Source organism: Rhopilema esculentum, chromosome 19 (genome assembly GCF_057945365.1).
Source record: "Rhopilema esculentum isolate cy_ngs chromosome 19, ASM5794536v1, whole genome shotgun sequence".
Taxonomy (NCBI): Eukaryota; Metazoa; Cnidaria; class Scyphozoa; order Rhizostomeae; family Rhizostomatidae; genus Rhopilema; species Rhopilema esculentum.
In genome coordinates, this window is record NC_142833.1 from 6,096,380 (window position 1) to 6,115,317 (window position 18,938).

General features: G+C 36.9%; 1 protein-coding gene across 1 annotated transcript; it reads right to left on the reverse strand.

The window, feature by feature from the left end:
* Positions 1-1,085: 1,085 nt before the first annotated feature.
* On the reverse strand, positions 1,086-12,661 carry LOC135688548 (SPRY domain-containing SOCS box protein 4). Its single transcript, XM_065205447.2, has 3 exons — positions 12,506-12,661; positions 4,874-6,304; positions 1,086-2,725 (listed from the first exon to the last, which is right to left on the reverse strand). The coding sequence occupies exons 2-3, from the start codon at positions 5,601-5,603 to the stop codon at positions 2,589-2,591; spliced, it is 867 nt and encodes a 288-aa protein (XP_065061519.1). The 5' UTR covers positions 5,604-6,304; positions 12,506-12,661; the 3' UTR covers positions 1,086-2,588.
* Between the last annotated feature and the right edge of the window lie 6,277 nt (positions 12,662-18,938).

The window sequence follows — 18,938 nt, forward strand, 5'->3', positions numbered from 1 at the left end:
TTCTTGTTCCTTTTAACAAGCGTGTAAACAATGTGACGTTTATTAACAATATTGACTAAAATTATCATAGGAAAGCTTTTGGAAGCCAAATTTTCAACTTAGGAAGGATCATTTTGAAAACCATGAAAAAAGTAAATCAAATTATAGGCTATTAGGTAGTTTAAAATATTTCAAAAATTGGGGAAAGTTTGACTAATCCTTTCAATTAACTGGCTTTCTCTAACTACAACGACAAGAAGCACGCTTTTCCGGTATGGATGTGTGCCAGAAATGGCAATAACTAATGAATTATGTATGCTTACAAGCTGTTTAAAAACAACGTTCAAAGTCAAAAGGCGTTGCCTTTTTCTAAGCTAGACTTTTGGACAAAAATATCGAGACAAAAGTAACAGCAACAGAAGTAGTGGTACCCCTCTTCTAATTCCCCACAAATCAATATTGGATCAAAGAGCAAAAACCATTTCAACGTTCAAATTTGGGTGTTGGGGAGGGCAGGGGGAGAGCTTTCTACAATCTTTGAAAATCTAAATCGTTTGTGGCAGGGATTATTGTTTCAAATACATTTGAGTCTACGTTGAGTTTATCATGCTTAGAGAAGGTATACAGGGCATCTTACACCATACACGACTTAATAAATAGTGCCGAAAAATGTCAGTATTCCACGCCAGCATTGTCACTCCAATCAGTACTTTTTATTTATTTCAGATAATGTACCAATTACTCCCACCTTTACTTGTTACTCTCTTGTGAAAACAACTACAAATAATTTTATACTGATATAAATATTTAAGTTGTTCTACTTTGTCCCTTCCTTCTGGACATTGTCAAGGGTTTCTCCATCTTTTTCACTACTTAATCTAAATGGTTGGTGAATGAAGAGAGAATCTCCTTCAATAATATCTTCTTCTCTCTTCTTTCATTTTTTTAAAATTGCAGGACTTTTAACGAGTGTCCCTTATTTGGTTAACGAGGTTCGGGTAGGTATGCAATTGGTAAATTAACGAGATCCTTCCCACGTTGCAGAAAACATTTTAAGAATCACAGAAAATTGTGAAGAATCAAAGGTACGAAAAAGACTAGAAAAATCTCTCAAAACTGTTTGTTCAATTTGAAACCGAATTCAAACTCCTTAAAATACTTAAAATGAATTAAATATAATTTAACTCAATAAAATTACCAAATTTAAATAAATTTCAGGAGATTTAACTTGATCTTTACAATAAAGAAGCAAAATTTGGCAGCAATATAGCCCAACCTATATAAACACAAGAACTGGACACATGAAGCACTTTGCTTATAAAACATCTAGTTAGTTTCTCTTTATACAATGCCTTTTAAAGGTGGTTTTGGGGAGGCAAGTTCTGTGTTGTGAAAAAATAATAGTTTCTAATGGGCAAAACCTTATGGGCGAAACTTTATAAACAGAAAATTTGTGTAGAAAATATTTTGCAATAAATTAATGACATGAAGATCTTATGCATGGAAATTTTACTTAAAAGAGAACACTTAACAAACTGTATTGGTTTTTATGTCACATTTATGATACTTGCTTTGACGCAAATCACCCTGTCTAAAAATGTGTTTGTGTGCTATCGAACACAAATTCTAGTTTTTGCTGCCATTGCTACTGCTTAAAACAGGGACCGCGATTCGAAATTCAAGAAAAAGCAAGCCAATTATTAGCAATATACTTAACTATAAAATTGGGGTATGCCCCTCTGGCCCCCCTCTAATGCAGTCCCTGTTAAACGCAGGTTGTGTTGAAATTAGAAATATGAACGCGAAGATAAAATTCTGATTTGAAAATACTACAACAACAATACCATAATAATAACAATAATATTAAATTGCTTCTCTTAAACCTGAAATAAATTCATTAATCTCTCTGCATTATCATATTTTTTATATAAATTCAAATGGTGAAAGTTATTTACTCTAATCTACGAGTATCAATTTGATATTAGAAACATATCATAAAGCCTTGTCAAATGCGACGGTTCTATAATACAGGCTGTAGGATAGGACCAATCTGGCCTAAGTAGAAGGCCCTAAGCAAATGTTACGTCGGTGGGATAGAAGGTGGTCAAATTTCAAATCTGAAATACTCTTTGAATCAATGTTGCTATAAATGTAATCGAAATCCAACATTTTGAAAGAAGCATTGTCGTAAAGAAAAGGTCATAGCATCATAACAGCCACGATTTGACCTGGTGCCTGCTTTCCCACACGTAACGATGAAAGGACTATTCGGGTCAAGTAAATAAGAATTCGCGTTTGATCAATAATAAATAATTGTATGAAAAGATTTTCCTCTAAAAAAACAAAAACGAGTCCAAGTCATCTTATGCATGACCCTAAACAATATAACTGTCCTTTCTTCTGTGCATGCTTTCGAAGCAAAAGCAGCACGCCACACGTCTTAAACGATGCTTCACCATCAGTTTTGGTTGTGTTAATTTTCTTGATCTTCTTGTACTGAAAACAGGGTTGCAACTGGCGTGCTACTGATTCACATTGTCTACAGCTTATGAAGGGCTGTTCGGCCGGGCAGGGATACCACGCTCACTGCACGCGAAGTGTGTCTTGTTTCATGACTCGTACACCAAGTACTTTTTCAATTCCATGGGCAAATCGGTCAGATCCAGCAATTCCTTTGACATGTTCTCTTTGCCAATGGTTTTACGCAATTGGAATCGACACAGATCCATTAGTGGTAGCGGTTCAGCTAAAAGAAGAAATGAAAGCTTTATAAACTTCTGTATATTGAACAATAAAACGTTCGAGGTTGGCAACAACGTTAAGAATAGGAGGTAAAACACAAAATGTAATCTGGCACAAGAATATGTTTTTTTAGAAAATAATCATTCTCGCTCCAAGAAGATACAAATTAATCCACGTGCTCACATGTGCAACTACCTTAGAAACTGCTGCTATTTGAAACGGTGCCAATGTCTGAAGGGGCATACCAGGAGAGCACGACAAGCACTATCAGAATCAATTCATTATATCCCCTTAAATTAATGTCTAGACTTGAGGTAATGAGAGGTGCATCACAGCAGACAGCCCTTTGCAAAACGGTAAAAAAGGGCAAGCATTTTGAAATCTCGCCTACAAAAATACGGAAAATTTAAAGCACAAGCTAGCCAAAGGAAAAAAATGGGTGTTCTTCAAATGAAAAGGTTTTCCTTTTATTCCTATGACGTAAAAGCGTGCCGTGTTTCGAATCAATGTGGTTGGGTGATTTGTCATGGCAACGAAATTGCGCGAAATCCTGTACCATAGGTGAAGGAACAGATGATAAATGTTTTGAAAAAAGGATAAAGAGAGCGCGTGCTTGAATATAAACCAATGGCTTTTGCAATAGATGTGGCCAGTGAATTTGCACACCTAAGTCCACCTGCAACCTATGGTAACCCTAAAGAGATCAACCGTCAACATGGCTTCTTTCAAATTCGCTGATGCTTGAGGGCCACGTGCGCTTTTGTTCAATTCAATTCAATACTAGCGCGACCAGTGACCTGCTTGAGTAAACGTGGACCTTTTGTTCCGATGAAAGAGGGCTGCCCCTGTTCAATGATCTACGCGTGAAAATGTGCGAAAATCATATGGAAAACCTTCACAACTTGCAGGTCATACTTATGAATAACTGGTAAAAATGGCTTAATTTGAAAATCTATTGCAGGGTTGAAATGCCTACATATAACTAGCCTTAAAACAGTATTTCTTTCTAAGTCCCAGACAACAATTTATCGAATTAAGTTTAAACAAAAGAGTGTCTGGACATATGTTGACACGTCTTCCATATCAAACATATCCCCTATTTTCATTCTTAGCAACAGACAGTCAAAATTCTAGAGAATCCTTTATCAGTAAATAACGAGATTCGAAAACTGAATTACAGCAATAACACTAATTATGGATGCAGTGAAACCATGTTTCGAGGCAGTAAACAACTAAACGAGGTTATGCCACCTGAGGCCCAGGTGATTCCAACGTAATAATTAATGAAAATGGTTATTTGAATTACAAGATAAGTTACGTCAACTAAACTCCAACAAAAGAAGACTTTTAGGCAAACTGTAATACCTATTATTAAACGCCACATCACCAGACGTCAAAGGTCCTTTTAGTCGCATGAAGCCTATTCAAGTATTGTGTTTAGCAAATGACGTAATGGAATGGTGTTTATAATGAAACCACATAGCCAAAAGTACTGGGCATATCATGACAAGGAAGCTCTTAGTGAAAATATCAGGTCAAATGAAAACTTCCATTTTCGTTTGACAAACATAGTAAAAGATAGCCTAATATTTGAAACTTGTGTTTTTCTGAGAGCTTAATGGAAGCTGGTCAAACTTTAGTCGGAAATGCCTCACCCACGTGCTACTTAAGCACCAGTTTTCTTTCAAAACTGAAGCAGTAACATAATTAATAATTGCATGTCTTTACAAATATATTGTTTAAGGAAATAATCGATCTTATATTTACACCAAAAAAGGAGGACGAATGGCAGTTCTATGGCCCACAAAAATTTGAACCAAACAATAAAAGGGTTTTTTGCTTCATACAAAAGTTTTGAATGGACAAATATCGTCCACAATGGACGCACAAGGATTTCCTTTTCACTTAACCAAAGGAACTGACTGTTCAACTTCCTGTTGGGAAGTGGCAACAAAAAATTTGAAAGAAGTTTTTTTGTAACAGGAAGATCTCGCTTTCAACTTCAATTAAACATTCCCGCGAAAGAAAATGGGTGTTTTTAAAAAAACTTCTAATCTAAGAAAACTGAAGTTTCCAATAAACAAGCATGGAAGGGCAACATCATATAGAAAGTGTGGTGTAAAAAAACAAGTCGAAAATAAATAATACTTACAATCAATGCATCCAATGTATTTCATAGTGACTTCACAATGACCCCAAACCGCTGAGACCATAGGATAAACACAATGTCCTTTCAAATTTCTGAAGGCAGGGCCTAAATATTGTCCATCGACTTCGAAAGCTAGAGTTCCTTCGTCAAGATCTAGGATCATTCTTATCGAGTCTGGTACAACGAAGGTTTCATCAGGTCCTAAATTCTTTGGATAACTTTTTCCAACAAATGTTTTTTCGTTGTGGAAGAGTTTATTTCGCCCTAAATCCCATCCCCAACTCTCCGAATTACTGCCAACTAGCGAGTGATATCCGGCACAATGAAGGGCAGCCTTCTTCGTTGCAACACCAATAACTGCGTGAGTTCCGCGCTGTCTTGTTGCCCAGTGGAAGTCCCAAGCATGTAGGCCCTTTGAGAACCCGACTTTTCCCCTTATACCATCCGTGCTTTGAGCCACAGGATGCCTGTGAAGTGTTAGTGGATCATCCTCCTTGACATAAATGTTCATACTCCTGTCGTCTTGATTCCAACCATGCTCTATTTGTGTTTGCTTTGACAACATAGGCCTATCGAGTAGAATGTCAAGTTTCCTTGGCCTAGGTGTAGAGTGATCTCCGTTTTGATTGAGTACGTCTTTCTTTCCCTTGAGTCGACGACGATATTTAGTTGCCTCTTTACGATCATTTTGTTGATCGATGGTCCTTTTTGTTGAAGAGATGCGAGACCCCATTCTCAAGTAATCCCGAAGGGGTTGGTACGATGTTAAGCGAGTTATTTTGGCTGTCAGGTCAAAAAACCCAGCGACTGCTATGAAAATTACGTATTGCACGGCCAACAAAAATCCTCCGAAAACGATCGAGCGTCTATAATTACCCTCAATTTTGGCACACTGACAAAAACAACATTTAATGTCCTCTATAGAATGAACTCATCTGATTTGAACTGGTAAGGAACGGTTGTTCAACTTTATTTATACGCTCTGTGATCCTGTGATTGCTATCGAACAATCGTGGGTCGATGATTAAATATCCGTCACAATCCGCCTCTCAATAGTTTTATCACCAATTGTAAATTTTATCTGCGATCTAATTACTTTTTCTTTCTTTCTTTTCCTGAATACCCAGTTCTGTTGGGCAACTTTGCTCTCAAGAGACTCGTCTAGCCTTTATGGCTTCTTCGTTTATTCAAATCCAAACACTGCAACCATATTTATTGTTGTTTCTAACGTGTCACGTGACTGGTTACGTATAAGCATGTTATTTGCACGAAGCTGCACGACGGCCTTAAGCCTCTGGTCACCGCAGCCGTTGCGTGGAAGCCATGCGGTAACCGAATGATCTCAACAACTTGTCCCACGATGCATAACAGCCACCATGTCAATGAGGATTTTCACAATCTAGGTGTTACAAAAATTTTGGCGCACGAAGCTTTCTGTAGAAATACAGGAAATGAAATTAATATGTATTCCCCAATAAATATGTATTCCCCAAACTACCACTGTATATCCAAATAATTTAAGAATGGAAATTACTAGAAACTAGGGGAGGGGTACTTATACAGTCTGTCTTTTTAACACAAGGGGACCCAGGCAAGAAATGAGATGCTGAAAACCAGAAATGTTGAGCAACAAACGAAAAACGATAGTTCCTAAAATATAACATACTTTTCAAGATTCAATTTAATATCAAATACGGTTACTGTCTAAAATGACAGCTTTCAGTTTTGATAGTTTTGTGTCGCTATTTCAACTAAAATTACCAATTTGTCAAGTGTATTTATGTGAAATTTAAAACCATTCCATTTTCTTTTTAACAAATATATGTAAACATCCTCTATTTCGAAGAAATGGTCTATAAAGGTCCCGAGACATTAAGATCCCATAGATGGTCTCAGACAGTGGAAGAGAGAAAGAAGAGAAAAAAATGATCACAACTGTCATCCAGTTCTCCAGAAAGGCAAGACCTTTGTTCGAGTGACAAACTCTGCCTAGTTTGTTTTCAGGATATACAGGGGATGTTATTGACGCATTGAATCAGAAAATGGACATTCTCTGTTGTTCTCTGGCACAATAGTGGTTAAGACTAAGTTCATCAGCCAATGTGAATGCTACTGTTTGCTCTGCCCTTATGTGACGTATGACTTATAGAAAACGCCCAAATCGGCAAATAAGGGACTCTTTTTGAGAGGCTGAAACCTGAAATAGCCCAGAGAGGATAGGGGAGCAATAATATAACCTTTGATTGAAATTAATCTTATCGAAACATTGTAGTATAACCAAAATCAATATTTACATCTGTAGAACAATGATTTTTATCACAAACAATTATTCCTTGGCACAAAGTTATACATAGCTTTCTGACCAGAAACTCAATGAAAAATTCGTTCACCTTTAGGGGGAATTTTATCGTGTTACTTACAAATCTGTGAAATTCATTTGTCTAGGTGGAAGAAGCGCACGCCTTTTGCAAGGGCCAATTTTCTTTAAAAGAATCATGTACCATATTTCATGAGAAAACTCAAACTACGAAATAAATGAAGCATGCCCTTCTTTAAGGAGAGGTAAGAGAGGTTTCTATGTTACAATGAAACCCTCCAAACGGGCACAGTGACAAGGTCCCTTCTGACATATTTAACATGTTAGGAGACTTGCCCCACTACATAACATTTTATAAGAATACAGCCTATACGAAAACAAAGGCTCAAAATCGCTGAAATTTCTGAATAGATTTAGAATTATCCAAGGCTCAATCTTCTTCAAGAAATTAATCTTTGCTTATTTGAGTTTTTTGGAAAGAAAAAAATGCGAGTTTCACGCTATAAATTTTGAAACAGACGTATCTGGCCTTGGAGTCATAAACATTATAATGCAACTCAGTCCCAGTCCCACCTTGTGACGCTTGAGAATAATTTAAGAACAACTTTAGGCTTCAAATAAAAAGATTTCTCAGCAAAAAAATTAGGTATTCTTATAAAAAAGTGTGTAGCGCTAGTGAATATTTTTATTTCAATCAACAGAACATTGTATTTTTCTCATAACAACAATAGCGTCCCCATTCACACTCTAGTTTAAGACACAGGCAGATAGAACAGATCATATATCTTCCTACCTAACCTTGGGAAGAAATGTACAGCCAATTATGACACACTGACCAAGTAAAGCATGCATGTTGGATCATTTGCTAATATTCCAGTCGGGGCATTTTTTGACGTTCTAGCCAGGTGGCGCATGCCCCCCCCCTCCCAAATATAGTGACATCTCCCTGTTTCTGATGATATGAATTGTCTCCGTTCGTTCGAAAAAACTAAGTTTAACCCCTGCCCCCGGCTTTAGTCCCATAACAGAACTACACAATTCCAAAGTACTGTAATGGGACTAAAGAGGCTTAGAAAAAAACTACTGAAGCTTAGGAAACGCCAAGGCACTGCAGAAGGAAGCAGGGGTGAATATAGTTTTGAAAGATCTCTAGCTTATCACTTTTCCAAATTTTAAAAATTTCAATTATTAACGGAATTAAACTTCTAAATTTCATAAAAAATTTAAAGAAAAAATATTTTTCAAATATAAAACATCACGACAGCCGCTGAGAGCCTTTCAAGATATCGTGGCTTCTCAAATCGGTATGCTTGTATCGAAACTGTAAAAACATCCATTTAAAACATGATAAATATAGTCATCAGAATCCTTATTTCAATGACAATTAATTTGCAAAAAAAGTGGAATTTGTCTCTTTCAGGGACATTGGAGTTTGAAAAGGGTGCTGAGCCACGAAACGTCGGCCAACACACGAGGTTAGGCCAAAAGAGCACGGAGACGGCTGTTTATTGGCACCAGCTAGAACACAGGTAACACAATTACAAATTGGAGACTAACGTACCGGACCAATGAGCAACGATACATGCTGCTCACTGACCACGCTTTCGACCAAGGGCCTTGCCTTTTCCACCTGTTTTCAAAACACACATTATAGTCTCAAAAGACAAAAAACAAAGCTTCGTGCAATCTTACAGACAAATTACTTATCTAACGGCAATATTTTTAATAAGTCGCCAAAACTTTCGAATTAAGCGCCATTTTTCAAGCCACAAGTGCCCTTTAAGCCAAAAAATAAAACTTGTCTACAGAGCTGATGTCTTTTCGCCCACATAGCGAGACAATTTTGACAATTTTTCATTGTACCTCGATCATCACTGAAACACCTTCCGCTGCCTTTTGGCTAAGTCTAGAAATCGTAAATCGATGCCAGTATTCTCCCAAGATATTCTTACAAAATGTATAGAGGTAGCAAAATTTTCGGTGTTGAAAGACGATATCAAACCCTTTCAGAGTACTGATAGATGCAAGAATCATTAAGAGCTTAGAAGGCTGGTGTCATAAAACTAGAGCCTTCAGGTTTTCGTGACATAAACTCTGCGTCCTTAAAAAGATTTCTTTGACCTAAAGCCGTTCACTGTTTGGTTATGAAATACTTAGCACCTGGAAACAATAAGTATTGCAATACGGCTACGGAGGTGTGACGAATAATTTAGAAATTTCACAAATATAATCAACTCGTATGAGAAGCTATGAAAAGGTGTTATTGGGCGGGAAATTAGGATAGGTCACAGATTTGCACGGAATATTTAGGACACGCGATAATTTAGGCCAGTGGGAAGGCGGCTACGTCATCACAACAGCAAGGGAACGGTGCGGGATGAAGCAAAACGAGGCGAAACATGCTGGGTTATGTTGAATATTGAATGGTCCTTGTCATGTGTAGTCATGTTTTTGTGTGGATAAATTTATACAATCGACAATCAGGTAATTGAAAAAGACAAAGATACAGCGGTTTTGGAGATTATGCGCCGCTGAATCACGCAATTTGATATTATAATTCGTCCCATCCTTTCCGGGTATTGTTTTCTTTGTGATTCAGCTTTTTAATAACGGTTTGATAGTGACCAAACCCTGAAACCTCAGGGTGTTTGGCACTTTAGAGGCATGAAAAATGAATGGTGTTCTTCTCTATTCAATGCACTCAAGCAAGTTTCTATGGCCGTCACGGAAGACTTCCTCAAATGAAAGTCTTAAAATGAATGAACGGCAATGTATTAAGTTTGTGCTTACTGGACCACGTGGTCACGAAACTTGTTTTGAAAAACTTTTAATTATTTATTTGGCTGAAATGCATGAATGCTCAAAAACCATTCTGAAAACAGTTCAGAGATGAGATTCGGAAGGGGGAGAGGAAGGGGGTTGATTAGCAAACATCATCTACATTTACAACCCTTACAACCCTCTTTCAGATCAATGAGGAGTGAGCCACCAGCCCCCAAACCCCAAAATAAAATCATCCCTTGTTAGAGTTTTGAGTTCATGGAACATTTAATTGAGAAATGGGGGCACCGGGTTTTGAAGGAGAACGCTGCAAATGAAGTGATAATGTTTTATCGCTACAGGATTTCTCAATGAGAAAAAGTTCAAAAGGAGACTGTAAAACTTTAGATTAGGTGAGATAGAATTTAATCAAACTTGATGATTAAACAGTAACAGTATAATGTGCCACTTCCATAGTCAATGGGTCCCGCGGATATTCATATCATTTTTCAGTGGCCAATGATGGTTTCCCTGGCGATTAAATAGATATTTTTGCGGTATTTCGCCTCTTTTAGACACAAGGTATTTTTAGCAATTCACGCCTTGGTCGAGATACCAAACTTCTTTCAAGGATTATGTGAGCCATGCCTAAATGCCTCCCAAAATACCGCCCTTGTTGACATAAAAAACAGAAGGAATGGGTTTGTGCGGGTTTGGCAACAAGCCATTATTTGTATAACTATTTTACGTTGCTGCAATCTGAGTTGTCAGGACTCCCACTCATTTCAAACTAGTATGAAAATGCTCATGAATACGAACCCACCATAACAGAGCTAATGTTGTTTTTCTGCTCTCACAAAACAAAGGTTTGTGTACCTATGCCATATACGGGATGCTTTCATGCATTTGATGCATCACACGACGTCATGATTGTTGACTATTCTATGGAAAACACTCAGCAATAAAGCTCAAAGTGATTACGTCACAAACATCATTCGTAATGTTATCTTGTTTGGATTATACAACAGCATCACCAGTTATCAACATATTCAACTTATTTTCCATTTTAGAATTTATTTCATGGTGGTCTTTTGGGTCAAAAAGACTCTAGAGCTACATTTTTTATGACGTGAAATCTCTGACTATTAATGAAGTAAATAAGGATCTTTTCGATATCAAGAGCAACATCCTTTTAGAAACACCACAGTGAAAAGCTTGAAAGCAAAATTTGCAACGAAAAATTTCAAAGCAATGACTTTGGTAAAGGAATGAAAATGAGAGCTGACGACATTTGTTTTAAATCGTATCTGAATTCAGGAACAAGTTCTTATCTGAAAATCAGGTGGCCACTTAAATAGGCTATGGCGTACGAGACACAGGGGCTGGGAGGGCTATAGCCCCTCTAATCAGCAAAAATTCATCGCATTTCAGGCTTCACTTGAGCAGTTCTTTCTCAATTAAGCAATAATAACCGGGCAAAAACTAAGCCCCCCTCTTCTAAAAATATAGCGTCCTCCACGCCCATGCACACAGGGACTCCGACGATGGGATACAGTGTTTTCTTTTGTTACCTGTTACTTTTTGTTACGTTACATACCTAGGCACATAATTTTTCGCTATTAGCCAGTAATTGTCTCTCCACCCTTCACTTTTAAACTTGCTTCGAAACTCCTGCTAAAAGTGTGGTCAAGAAAATATAGGAAGATGTTCTACTTTGAGCAGATCGGTGAATAGAATAATCTAACCAGAAATGTCTCCGGCAAGAACTTCAAAAGGGAGAAAGGTACATTTTCTTAGCAAAGAAACCATAATAAATTATCTCTTTAATAATGCACAAAGCTTTTGGATGCAAAACATAATTTCTGATTTTTTGGGATGCAAGAAATATTTATACAATGCTATTCAGGAGATAAATAAAAATGAACTGATTAGAATTAATACAATCTAAGGTGCTTCTTGAAATTCGGACAAAATCAATCAGCTAGTTTTGAAGATATCAAAAAGATATCCAATTTGCTTTATAAAAATCAATAGAAGTTTTAAGTTAAATATCTTAAAAAATGAATTTATTTGCAGTTTTCTTCGGAAAATTCCGAAGGCTTTCCTAATTCTGAGAGACCCTTGTTCCCAAGATGTCTGTTTTTGTCTGTTATTTTATATCGTTCGTTTTTTCACGGAGACACACAAAATATAGTCCAGTTTCTCTGCTTGCATAAATTGACGAAGAATAACTGAAAATAAGCTGCACAGCATATCTTTGCAGTTAAGTGTGCTCAAGCATCGTGAAATTCGATGTTTAACATGGCTGAATTTTTACGAGAGTTTGTTATATAGATCATATGGGAACTGTTTAGAAACAAATATGCTGCAACGATGCATTGATGGAAGATTAATTCATTTAGTAAAGTGCAAAAGTTTGTCGTTGTTCCTTTTCAAAGGACAAATAACACGTACAACGAAACAGAAAGTTTCATCTATTTGGTTCTTAGAAATCTTCAACGAGAATGCACTGAAATGGAGAGTAAAAAAGGCTTGAAAAACTCTGCTAAAAATCTTACCACAATTTCCTTAAGAACTCCTTGAAATGCAACTTAAAAATGCTAGAGCCTTCCATGCATACCCATCGTCCTCACAAAACGTTAAAGTGTGTATCTTTACTTCCAGAAGAAACGAGCTTCCTCTTACTCGGAGTTTAGATCATCAGGGAAATTAGTTTTTTGAACAATCGGTAATTAATAGGAGCGAACAGGTACAAGGGACTTTGACTTAAGTCATGCTTCTCAAAGAGGGCTCAAAATATATCGGCCCAGTCTTTTCAAAGAACGCGCACTGCGATTCTGACGTAAGGTGAAAACGCATCGCTTACAAGGCATTTTTGGTTGCTTCAAAACGTGGGGAGTGTATATAATTACTAAGAATAAAAAGCTAGAGGATTGGATGACTAAAGATAGATGAAGACCTGGATTTTGATTTACTTCGGAAGTTTCTGTGAATCTTTAGCAGTAATCTTTCAATCCCAAACCTTGCACAGCAGAATTAAAGTTTAGACAGATTATCCGTGTAGTTGCAATTTTCGTTTAAAGATGGCGGGCACGTAAATAGCTCTTAGCATTAATTTTGTATTTTGCCTTAAATTTAAGCGATTCACCTAATCCTATCACAAATAAGCTTCAATGATTGCAGAAAGTAAAAATTTTGAAGCCAAAGATGACATTTAGACACAGGCTCGTTAGTAAAATAATCTGGCGGGAACGAATCACGGAAGATTTTAGGCGATAAAATTAATTTCACAAAAGGAAGCGTCACGAAAGTTTTTGACTGTCTTCCTGTTGTCTATATATTGTCAGCTTCTCGTGACATTATATTACTGTTAAGAATATTACTTTTTTCCAAAATACACGTAATTAAGATTGTTTGGTGCCTGCAACACTTTGGTAATTTCACATTAAGCGAACTGCTTCTCTTAAAACTGGTCGCACTGGACTTCTGTGTCGCTTCTATAACATTGGTCATATCCAACTCCTCCCAGTCAGACCATGTTAGACAGTTAATATCAAAGTACCACATTAAAGTTTTTCACATTTTTACATAGGTTTCAGGTACTGCAAGCGCAATAAAAGATGCTACGTTCCAATGCACACACTGTTAACATGCCTATGATCATTGCAAGCCTTTACTCTAGAACAGTGCGTTCCTCCTAGTTGTCTACACTCGAGTGCCTCTTGTAAAAGGCTCGTTTATTGTGCTCTAATACAATGAAAGCAAGGTTGCGGAGGAATCTGCCTAACACTTACACTCTTTTTTTTATAAGAACAATTTTATAAGAACACGAGCCTCAAAACAGATCAAAAGTTAAGAACACATTAAGAACAAGCTGAGGCTGAGCTTCTGCAAAATGCAATTTTGAACAACATTTTTTCTCAAAATCGAGGATTTTTAGCGATGTGTGGGTGCTTTTTCGGTAAACATTAAAATTTGTCAGCAAATTAAGGCTGTCTCACTCACTTTGTTGGCAAATGAGGCCTGAACACCTCCTTAGAGCGAAAAAGCTAACAACAGCACTGCTCACACCCTCTTAATTTAAGAACAAATTAAGAACAATCCAGCCTCTGATTTTTTGAAAAAATTAAGAACAGTCAGCCTGAACTTAAATTTACTGGTTCTTATAAAAAAAAGAATGTAATATCAAAGTACCACATTAAATTTTTTACATTTTTGTCTGAAAACAAAGTGATTGAGTTATTCCAAATTCAATCCAGCCTTGGATGAGACAGCATTAAACAAAATATAATTCGAGCGAGTAAATCTTCGCGGATTGATTTAAACGGGAAAATATCCACGAGACTGATGGCATGTAAAAGCTTTGGTTACGGCTGCATGGGTGTGGCATGCGTCTGAACAGGGATCAATAAGTCAAGGCCAGACAAAAATGGGCCTGAGGCGATTTTACCTGTAACGTGACCACGTAAAAGGTATTGACTGGACTCGCAAACGTTGAATGCTTAAATTAGATAAAGGCATTGGCGGGCAATTAACCTTTTAAGTGAGGTTAATTAGCAGTTATTCAGAAAAATCGAACCTTCACATCTGGTCCCGCTCCTGCCCTTCTCAGCGCATAGTCGAAGGCGCCACTAAGGAATTGCTATCACATTTTCATACTTCTCAAACCTCAGACGTCTCTCGTAGTGCATAGGAGTTCCCGATAATGCGTTTCTCTAGACAGTTTTTTATAACACTTTATTCAATTGAAATAAGATAAACACCAAAAGATTGCAAAATCTATTTTTTGGCTACACAAATGAGTTTTCTTACCAGAAAGCAAGACAGGAAAGAAATTAGAGAAAGGAAAAAAGTAGTTAAATCTATTAATACTGTTAGCTTCCTTAATGAGAAAATAGGCAAGCATTTTTTAAGAGAAAGTGACGTATTATTTCAGCACGCGGTAAGCAGAGTTTTAGCAAATGCCTTTTCTTCCCCTGTTTTTTTAAAATATTAAATGTTTATAACGCTTAAAGCTACATTGTATCATGTAAAACTTATCAAATAAATGAACAACTTCCTTTTCAAATAATTTTAGGTGGTGCAAATTTTAAGAATGGCTTTGAAAAAAGGGAACATTCAAGACACTAAAAAGCTTTTAAATTGTCACTATTTAGAGATAAAAACGTAAGAATAATGACTGCAAATTTTAATTTAGAAAATATATGTGCCAGTCAGATCAAAATAAGTAACCTGAACCCATGACTGTTCAGAATGCGCAATCAGTGCTGCTTGCCTATAGAAAATATTACCAATCGAGTCCAAGGGCAAAAAGAACTCCTTCTGTATACACAATTGAGTTTTCTAAATGCTGCCCCGACGGCAGAATCACAAATCAGCAGCCAAAACATGTGATTGAAAACCAACTGGCCACAAAGCGAATGTTGTCAAGTTCTAATGAAACAGTTGACTTTGCTATTCAATGCTAACCGGATCAATTATTTGTTGCTTCGAAATATCCAAATAAGAATAATTTTAGCCGCTTTTGTGATGCCTAATAGTCATATAACATGTTCCGGAGATATAAATTTTTCTGGCAAGGTGTTTCCTATTGTGTTCCGCGCCTAACTCGATTTTCAGTTTAATTTAAGAAACACAACAAAACCGGACACATCTTGGTAAAACCGGAGATAACTACTAAATTGATCACTAGATGCGAGACACATGTATTTATACTGATTTAACCTTGTTTTGTGATTTATTCCGGTCGTCTGTGGGAAATTCTTAGGATCTGCTACTATTCTCAAAACAAACATGATTTGGATACCGGTTCTCTCTGGCCACATGCTTACTAGGCCAGGAAAACTGCCCTTTCGCCCTTATGAAAACACAACTTCGCTAAAACGCAAAACGTGGCTCCAACCACTAAAATAAAGAAAACTCACACAGGCCAGAAGAGACAGAAAGTTGCTGGTGGTACACCCTAGATTAGTTTCCTTGTAAAGTGCCCATAAAACGGAATCTTAGAGATCTTTTTTTGATCAAAATTAAAATGTATGCATACCCTTTTACTAACAAAAACAAAATAAGTTGGAAAATGTACTGGAAAATACCTGTTAGGGGTCCCATGACGAATGAGTGCATGTGACACCGTTTCTGATTTGTGACGTCACAAGGTTTGCACGCACCTTTTCTTCAAACTGCGCAATGACCCTAGAGGGCTGGGACGTTTATCCCGTTAAAACAGTTAACTCATAAGCTTTACGATATTTCATGGGTTATATATTCAACCAAAGCTAAGACTTTTCTTTCAATTAAATTGTTGTTTGTAAAGAAGTTAGGGTCGACATTAGTGATGGCAATTAAATGGGGCAAAATAGATCAAAATAGACATTATGGGGGCATGGGAGCGATTTCCTAAAAGGCGACAGTTGCAGTGTGACAATTTTAATATTCAAACAAAGTATTGGCATTTGCGCAACAAACCAAGCTTCATTGCATGCATCTATGACTACTAAATTTCTTTGCAGAATGATATAATTTGCATGGTCTGCTCAAGCAAGAGAAAAGAGGAACAAGAAACTCGAAGTTGCTAGTTGTTAGCCATATATCGACAGCGTTCTAATTCATGTAATATTCAGACCTGGCTGCCACACAGAAAGACTAACGAACAAATAGGGCTACACAACTGTATTACTACCCAAAGCAGAGTCAGGAAAACATTACGGTCGCACGGCCACTGACCAGAGGGAGGTCCATGAAAAACAATAGAAGTTCCTATGACACACCCAAGTCACGCCCACTTTCTATTGTTTTGTGAGGAAGGTTTGCCTTCTGGGATGTTTGTGTCTGGAGGAAGGTTAACTACTTTTCTGGACTCTGACCCAAAGATTCTGACCTTAAAGTGATCAAACAAGTATTCCATTTTTACAGCAAATTCACAATACTTCGAAATTCTGCTTGTTATTCAAAACTTTTTTAATACTTTAATATGGTACATTAAAATTAATTGTCTAACGGGGAAGAGATGGATATGACATTGAAGGTCAGCGAGAGGGGTCTTAAGAGAAACAGTTCGCCAAATGTGAAACATTTCAGTGAATTTCTTTAGTCACGTGATGAAAAATGACAGTTGTAACCGTAAAGATCAATATGACAGATCAAGACCAAATTCATAGTTAGTTTGGGGGAAAAGAAAATACAGCGTCACTTAAAATGATAAGGGACCGAAGTTCAGAGTATCGCGTTGCGTTATCTCATGATACCAGTTACATTAAATAATTCATATATCATTGCCACAGACCACAAGTATCTAAAAATGGTGCACGTGAAAAAAAGATAGATAAAGATGGACACTTTGGATTGTATTGTATCGCTGCCCTTGAGAGTCTTAACTTGTCTCGCAATCGTCGCATTTTTATGCCTGCAAGACAAGAGCACCGAAGTGTTAGATTTAAGTCTAATAATCTCATGTAAACCTCGGCATTTATTTCCATCCTTTTCCTTTCCTTAAAGACCGTTTAATTGGTTTATATCAAGAAAACTATTTAAAATAACACAAAAAGATTTCCTCCTTCAAATACGTACTTATTCAGAACGACCTATTGAGCATTAATAGCCTCTTAAAATGCAATCAATAAATCTTGAGCATCTTATTGGAGACGGCATATGGCCTAATTCCCAAGTGTCATAATTCTAAAGCGCTTAATTTCCAAAGTGTATTTCATATCGTTTATTGAATTGGTAAAACACCTCCGCACTTAAGTACTTTTGAAAACTGATTAATGAAGTAATATTTCTTGTGCAATGGTTCCTCAATTCATAAAACCAGGCTAATTTTACACAGAAACGTTAATGTTTTCCTCTTTCTTGTTCGCACCCATAATTTTAACTCGAACTCAAAGGTAAATTTATAGCTATGAGAGACTGACCAAGATGAACCATGAATTGAGGCCACTTTGTTTTAGTAATAAAAAGATTTACAGAGGAAACTGACAGAAATGAAAGAGAAGGGGTGGGGATTTTGAAAAGACCTCAAAGCACGTGCTAAGTGCAAGTGCCAAAAAATCCCCAATGTGTAGAAAGTATGGAGACTGTGTTGAAGAAAGGGACATTCCCCACGCTTATAATCCCCACGCTCTGATGTAAAGTTTGACATTGACTGCCAAAATTCATTTGTCATAATTTTCCATAATATAAACTTTTCATACGTATTGCCATTTAAGGACATCGACTTGCATATGGAGGAAATCGTTGTTGCAGCGGTACCTTCCTGTGACAATGTTTGAAAATGAATTGAAATGAATATTGACAGACCAATCCAGTGATCCTAAAAAGGAGGCACAGCCTCGATTTAGGGTGGGGGTAAAACTTATCGACAGGGTGTTGAGCCCACTTATAAGGATTACGTTGCATTTGATAAATGTGGTCCTCGTTGTTTCAACAATAATGCGAAAAAGTGGTCAAAACGTAGTATTTTTAATATTCTTTTTACAAATAGTAATCTCATAGAATACTTTCTTTACGATAAAAGAGTTGTCGTGGTAGCTATTCGCCATCTGTCAGTCATTTATGATCAAGTATTGAATGTTCAAAATTTGAAGAAAGTTGAAATAACTGAAGCAAAATACAGGCAAAGAAGAAGTTTCTTTGATCAAAAAACCAAGTTCTTCTATTTTGCTATTATAAGCCAGGAAATTCTAGGTTTTTCCTCGTGCCCTAAATGATGTTCTGAATCCAGTAAAACGATTAACTGCGCTGGACGTCAGAGAAATGGTGTCACTTAAAAGTAATCCTAAACTGGTGAATCTTGTAATTCTGATTCAGCTTCAATGACCATTCCGGGAAGGGAAATCGCTTTGATGTCACATGTTGCTTCGTCAATTCTGACGCAAAAGGTTCTGCGGTTTCAATTTGAAGCGATCGCCATGGACATTCGTCATTCAAACAGTTAAATTTCATTTGTCATAAAAGCATTCAGATCGCGGTTACGGGTCAATGAGAGACAAGCCG